Here is a 7,145-nt window from a genome sequence, read left to right on the forward strand (position 1 = left end):
TTGGCATCTCTGAGAGGCAATACTTCTCCACTTGCAAGCACAGAGTCTGAGTGTAGAAAAGAAACTTTTAATGAAAGGAGGGAAGTGACCTGACATTAATTAGGGAAAATTCCACAAGCAGGATTCAGAATCATAAAACTGTGAGCAGGACGCCCTAGCCCCGCATGTGTGAGGCAGTGTCTCCGGCCTCATGTTCTTGAGTTCTACAACCAGAAGTTCCATTTCTGTGCCCCTCTCTGCTCCTCACCACACCCCACTCACAGGGATTGTCATTGGTTGGTGAGGACCCAGGGTTCAGAGGTGCATCTGTGTGAGTTCACCTCCCACCCAGGGAAGAAGGTTCCTTGCTTGCTCCACCATCTGAGTGCTGGTTCTGGCTGGCTGCCCAGCCAGCCACTGTTCCGCTCCACTGGCCGCTTCACCAGTTCCCACCACCCACCTTCACTGGCCGCTTGCTCGCTGCTCCCACCAGCCCCCTTCTCGCTGGTCACCTTCTGCTGCCACTTGCCTCTCTGCTGTCACCTCTGCAGCTCAGTCTCTTGAGATTCCACCCAACTCTTAGTGATTGTCAGCTCTTAATGGGGGAACCTGAAGCAAGCTGGGCAGAAACGCTGTCCCACCACAAGTGATTTCAACTCTTGTGAGCACTTAACAAAACAAAAGACTCCTAATGGAGCCTATTTAGCTCTATCTTTGAAGAGTGGGAAGGAACAGGTTAAATCATACCAGGGACCCTTAGGCAGAAGCCACATCTTCTGGCAGGGACACCTGTCCCCACCCCCTCTGACTTTCACAGGGGTCTGGCATTTGAGCCCCTGGCTTAGTGAGTTCCTTTCAGCTGAGGGTGACCCCCTCAATAGGGCCAGGCTAAGCACAGTTCTGCTCCCTTTCCTCATACAATAAAGATAACAACACTGATAACAACACTTCACTACCCCTGCATTCAGTACTAAAATTATTTGAAACCCAACACCAGCCAAAGATGATCACTTTGAACAACACAGCTTCTGTCTGCCGGATACCTAGGAAGAGTAGGTGTGTTCATCTACATACAGTTTGCTCCTGAAGTCTCCCCCTGTCCCACCTAGCTGTCAAGGGTGAGCTCATTCAGACCCTGCTTACACAGGTATCAAAGGTAGGCTGACCCACTTCACTCCAGTGGGTCCCTAGACACCCACCACAGTGCCCCCATCCCAACAGTCTATCATTCCCTGGGTCCTCTTTGTTCCTCTTTTTAAAGATAAGTTCTATGTTCGCTCTTCTCCAGTCCCCTGGGACCTCACCTGTCTGCCAGAGGTTCTTGAAGATAATTGCTAACAGTTCTGAGGTTGCTTCAGCTAGTTCCTTAAGTACCCTAGGAGGAATGACATCAGGTGCTGCTAAGTTGAATACATCTAACTTATTTAGATGTTCTTTAACCTGTTCTTACCCTATTTTCGCTTGTGTTCCTTCCCCCTTGCTAATATTAATTGCATAGAGTATTTGGTCTAGTGGTTACAGCAGGGGGCTAGGAGCCAGGACTCCTGGGTTCTATTCCTGGCTCTGCTGTGTCATTGCCCCTCTGCTGCTGTACAGTCATAGCTCCCAGCTGTAGCATGTCACAGAGCCTACCGCATCCCCTTTGCATGAAACCCGCCTGTACGGTTGCTGTTATTGGGGTTGATGGCTGGTCTGCCTAGCCCCAGCCTGCTCACGGCTGGGCCACTGTGAGAAAGATCAAAGGGCCGTGTTCTCACCCACCACTGAGGTCAGTCAGTGTCAGCCACAGAGACACAGGCAGGGAGCTGAGCGAGGGTGGGGCCAGGTGAGTAAGAGCCCCAGATGCGCCCAGCTGTGAGCCGGCACTCAGAGAAGCCCTGGATCCTGATAGACCCGTCCCCAAGGGGGTCTTCTCCGTCCAGTGGTGCATCATCCAGCTGTGCTGGGACCCATCTGCCGGGTTGATGCACGGCCTGTCCTCCCCCCAGCCCGTGTGGTTGGTGCGGCTGGAAACTGAGACGCGTGAGCCCCACATGCAGATGAGTGTGTGAGCGACCTTGAGGTTTCCTCCCTTTTATCTTTCCCCAGCTGAGTCTATAAAGCCGCCAGGCCTGAGGCCAATGCACCGTCCCTGCACTGACTCTGAACATGCAGCTCCAGATCTTGCTCCTGCTCCCCATGACCTTTTTCCTGTCCCCCGGTGCTCATACTGGTGAGTACGGCTGGGATCGGGGGCCCCTGGGGCTTTGGGAGCTTTGGGGGGGTCTAAGGGATGAGGGCACTGTGGTTGGTGTCTAGGGACCTGCTGGAGTGAAGTGGGGGGGTTCTCAATATCTGGATCGATGCAGAGCTGGACAGCAGTTGCTGGGGCTGCATCCAATGGACCTCAGTCCCGATGGATGCCAGGCAAGGGTTGGGCAGCTTGGCACATCTGGGGAGTGGGGTTGCCAGCACTGTGGGTGACAAGGCCGCTTCTGCTGGAGTTTTCCATCTGCGCCTGCTCTAATCTATCCCCTCATCTCTCCCCGGGGTTCCAGGGGAGATCATCGGCGGCCAGGAAGCCAAGCCACATTCCCGCCCCTACATGGCCTATCTCAAGAGAAAAACCTGCACAGGTGAAGAGATGTGTGGGGGGTTCCTGGTGCGGGAGGATTTTGTGCTGACAGCTGCCCACTGCGGCGATGGGTAAGAACCTGTGTCTGCGCCCCAGTGTCTCCCCCAACCCGGGACCCAGCTGTGCAGAGCCCCAACTGTGCAGGGATCCAACTGCGCAGCACGCTGAGATGTGCAGGGATTTAGTTGTGCAGCATCCATCCAGCTGTGCAGAAGTCCAGCTGTGCAGAAACCCAGCCATGCAGGAATCCAGATGTTCAGCATCCCCAGCTGTAGAGGGATCCAGCTATGCGGGGATCCAGCCATGCAGCACTCCCACTTGTGCAGAGATCCAGCCATGCAGCATCCATTGGGCTGTGCAGGGCTCCTTTTGTGCAGAGATCCAGCGGTGCAGCACCCTCAGCTGTGCAGGGATCCAGCTGTGCAGGGATCCAGTCATGCAGCATCCCCCACTGTGCAGGGATCAAGCTGTGCAGCATCCATCCAGCTGTGCAGCGATCCAGTTTTGCAGCAGCCCCCCCCCGCCTTACTTTAATGTTTTTCTGTGTGAAAGGCAAACAGAAGACTAACGACCTTCAGACCAATAACTGGATCATTCGTAGTCTATTGACACATTACAATTTATTTAATTTGTTCGATATCAGTTAAGTCATTATTTAATATCTGCATCATGGTGGTATTTGGGGGCAGGTCTCCGGCCTGTGTTCTCCAGGGGGCCAGATTAGACAATCGTATGGTCCCTCCTGGCCTTGGAACCTAGGAAACTCGAGGAGCTGACTGAGATCAGGGCCCCCAGTGTGCTGGGCACTGCACAGAGCCCGAGCGAGATGGGTGACCTAAGAGAAAGAGACAGATTGCAGTTTTTACAGGGGAGCAACCCCATGCTGAGCTCCACCCCACTCCCTGCAGCACGGCACTCCCTACTGAGCTCCCCATCTTACCCACTGCAGCACTGCCTCCAAGGACCTCCAGATCTAGCCCAATCTCTGTCTGGCTCCAGGAACATCACCGTGCTCCTTGGAGCCCACAACGTCCTTTGTAAAGAGAAGACCCAGCAACGAGTCTCTGTGCTGCAGAAGATCCCCCATCCCAGATACAACAAGATGAGCATCGAGAATGACCTGATGCTGCTGCAGGTACCTCCCCCCGCAGCTCCCAGCACCCACCCTGGCCTGGCTCCCACCCAGGCAGTGCGCTGACCCCTCTGCCCTCCCCCTATTGCAGCTGGCGGAGCCGGCGGAGCTGGACGATGCCGTATACACCATCCCTCTGCCCCAGGCTGGCCACACTGTGGATCCGGGGTCCGTGTGCAGCGTGGCAGGATGGGGCAAGACCAACCACGATGCTAAGCTAACCACCAACATCCTCCAAGAGGTGGAGCTGGAGGTGATGTCAGATGAGACCTGCCAGAAGGACACGAAGCTCCGATACTACTACAAGCCCTCGAAGATGATGTGTGTGGGGAACCCTAATGAGGACAAGGCCACATTCTCGGTAAACGCCCAGTCCCTGGCGGGTGGCTGCGCTGGGAGCTTCCCCGGGAGGCCAAGGGAGTTAGGGGATCAGTTAGGGTGACCTTCAGTGGGCAACACTGAGACTGGGGTCTGTCTATCTGCCTGTCTGTCCATCCCCATACACTATCTATCTATCTATCTATCTATCTATCTATCTATCTATCTATCTATCTATCTATCTATCTATCTATCTATCTATCTATCTGTCTATTCCTGCCCTGAATACAGAGAAGGAAACACCGTGAAGGTGGGAAGGTTTCTATCACGTGGATGCTGAGCTGTTCGTAGAGCCGGAGAGATGATGGCCAGCGGAAACCATCATACCATCTCCTCTGCCCCCACCCCCACACAGTGCGGGCCAGAGCACCCAGCCCAAGGGATCTGAATGACATTGCCTGGGAATTGGCCATTTGAATCCCTTTAGTGGCTGGGCTAGCATCAGGCTCAGAGACGCTGCTGCCAAGGCCTGGGCTGGATTCTCTATCTATTTATCTAGCTAGTTAGGTGGGGCAGTGGGGGACTGCAATCCCTGCTATAGAACAGTTCAAAAAGGACAGGTGAATGCTGTGCTTTGAGCTTATATTTACCCTCTACCTGCTTTGATTTCTCAGGGCGACTCCGGGGGCCCCCTGGTGTGTGACGGGACAGCCCAGGGCATCGTCTCCTTTGGCAAAAAAGACGGGTCCCCTCCGAGGGTGTTCACTAGGGTCTCCGCGTACGTCCCCTGGATCAAGAAAACAATGGGGTCTCAGCAGCCCAGGGTCCCACGCTGAAAGCCCTGCATCCCTTCATTGAAGGGGGCAGAGCTGGGTTTGGGGAGTTTTCTGAGTACGAAGGAGTCCTCCCAACCCAGAATGGTGGTGCCAAGCCCAGCGGGTGCTTGAATAAAAGCCCAGCTTTTTACTCCCCCCACATAATAAAATCCTACCTGAGAAGAGACTCTTTGGGGAATCATTGTCTGTCTGTACTTTGGCGTCCCCTGAGGGTGAGTGCCCTGCACTGCTGTCCCGGATGCCTGGGTCCCATCCCATCTCCCAGTCTCTACCTCCCAGCATATGCTAACTCAGGGAGCCCCCTAGGGGTGAGTACCCTGCTGTCCCAGACACCTGGGTGCCGTCTCTGTAGAGCATTTGCCTTGCACCATCCGTAGCACCTCTCCTGCCTGACTCCCTGCCACCAATTTTAAAAGGCAGGACCCAATTTTATCCCCCTGCCTTTCCACTCCGCTCCCTCCCCCCACCCACACACACATGAAGGTTCACGAAGGGCAGCATTGACTCGGCCTCAGCCACATGCCTCTCAGGACAAGCTGGAGCTGGGTGTGATGAATGTGGGACTAGTCGTCATATTTTTATGATGCCTGGTCATGCCTCAGTTTCCCCTCTGTGCTTTGCATTGCTGGGCATGGAGGTTAAAGGGTTAAAAAGCTGCTCTTGGAATAGAGCAGAAGACAGGAGGTGCTGGGATATGTCATCATCTGGGGGGTGGCGTGAATGTGTCATTAACAACTAGCTGAACCCGACCCAGATTGTTGGAGGAGCTGGAAAGCCAATGGGAGTTCCACACTCTCGTGATGGGAAATCCCGGCAGGCCATGCAGGAGGGCTCAGCAGGAGGACAATGGCCCAGATGTGCTGGGGGGCTGGGGAGAGAGCTGGCCTTTGCAGAGACATGGGCGCTGTCCCCTGGGACAGACAAAGAAACAAGGACCGGGAGAAGGAGCAGAACTGGGGTGTGCCCAGCATGGCTGGCTCCGTGCACTAGCGGGGCCAGATGGACTATGCCTAACCCAGGCTAAGCCGAGGACATCCCCAATGTGTATTCAGTCCAGGGAACCAGTAAACCCGGCTCTTTTTGGAATAGGCGGCTGGGTGTCACTGCCAATCCCGGCTGGGGTGCACAGGTCCCTGGGGAGCGTAGATACCTCCGAGCAGGAGTCTCTCTCAGTTGGCTTCACCGGGCAGAGCTCACGGTGTGAAACAGGGGGGCTGGAGCCCAGGGGCTCAGTCTTGGAGGCAGTGAGGCCCTGGGACCCATTCTGAAGGCAATGTGGCACCCCAGGGGGGTCAGCAGAGTGACGGGCCTACACCGAGCAGCGGTTGGAAAGCCAGGGCACAACAGAGATCCTGTGGAGGCGTGACACCAGGCAGAGGTGAAATGCATCAGCGGGGAGATGCACAGGCTGGCCTGGCCCGGCCCTGGTGATGGATGTGCCTCAGAGGGGGATGTGGAGTCCCCGGGAAGGGGAAGCATGGCAACAAAACTGAGTGCTGGGCTCCAGATGTGCACATCCCCCAGGGTGTGCTGGGCCCCAGCTGTGCACAGCCCTAGGGGTCAATGGGCCAGACCCTGAGCAGGTGTGAATGGGCAGTAGCTCCACTGGAGTCAACGGGCCAGATCCCAGCTGGGGTCAGTGGGGCGTAACAGTGCAATAACCTGCAGAGTAACTGCCAGCGGTTAGGGGTCTCCCCTCCCAAGTGCTGGGAGAACCCCGCGGTGTTTGTTACACGGCCAAAGACAGACTCTGTTTAACAGGAATTGCCCTGAATACAGAGAAGGAAACACGGTTGTCAAGGTTCCTTCCCCACTCTGAACTCTAGGGTACAGATGTGGGGACCTGCATGAAAACCTCCTAAGCTTACTTTTACCAGCTTAGGTTAAAACTTCCCGAAGATACAAACTATTTTAACTTGGACTTCCACTGCCACCACCAAACTTTATCTGGGTTCCTGAAAAAACCTCCCAACCCTTGCACCCCACTTAGAATCATAGAATCATAGAATATCAGGGTTGGAAGGGACCTCAGGAGGTCATCTAGTCCAACCCGCTGCTCTAAGCAGGACCAATCCCCGACTAAATCATCCCAGCCACGGCTTTGTCAAGCCTGACCTTAAAAACTTCTAGGGAAGGAGATTCCACCACCTCCCTAGGTAACACATTCCAGTGTTTCACCACCCTCCTAGTGAAAATGTTTTTCCTAATATCCAACCTAAATCTCCCTCACTGCAACTTGAGACCATTACTCCTTGTTCTGTCATCT

The 7,145-nt window shown here is 54.8% G+C and overlaps 1 protein-coding gene across 1 annotated transcript; it reads left to right on the forward strand.

Annotated features, from left to right (window-relative positions):
• Positions 1 to 2,127: 2,127 nt before the first annotated feature.
• On the forward strand, positions 2,128 to 4,879 carry LOC140897068 (mast cell protease 1A-like). The gene is made up of 5 exons (XM_073309345.1): positions 2,128 to 2,191; positions 2,517 to 2,664; positions 3,593 to 3,728; positions 3,817 to 4,086; positions 4,718 to 4,879. Exons 1-5 carry the CDS (start codon positions 2,128 to 2,130, stop codon positions 4,877 to 4,879), a joined length of 780 nt encoding a protein of 259 aa, XP_073165446.1.
• Positions 4,880 to 7,145: the final 2,266 nt, after the last annotated feature.

This window comes from Lepidochelys kempii, chromosome 13 (assembly GCF_965140265.1).
Source record: "Lepidochelys kempii isolate rLepKem1 chromosome 13, rLepKem1.hap2, whole genome shotgun sequence".
Classification (NCBI taxonomy): Eukaryota; Metazoa; Chordata; order Testudines; family Cheloniidae; genus Lepidochelys; species Lepidochelys kempii.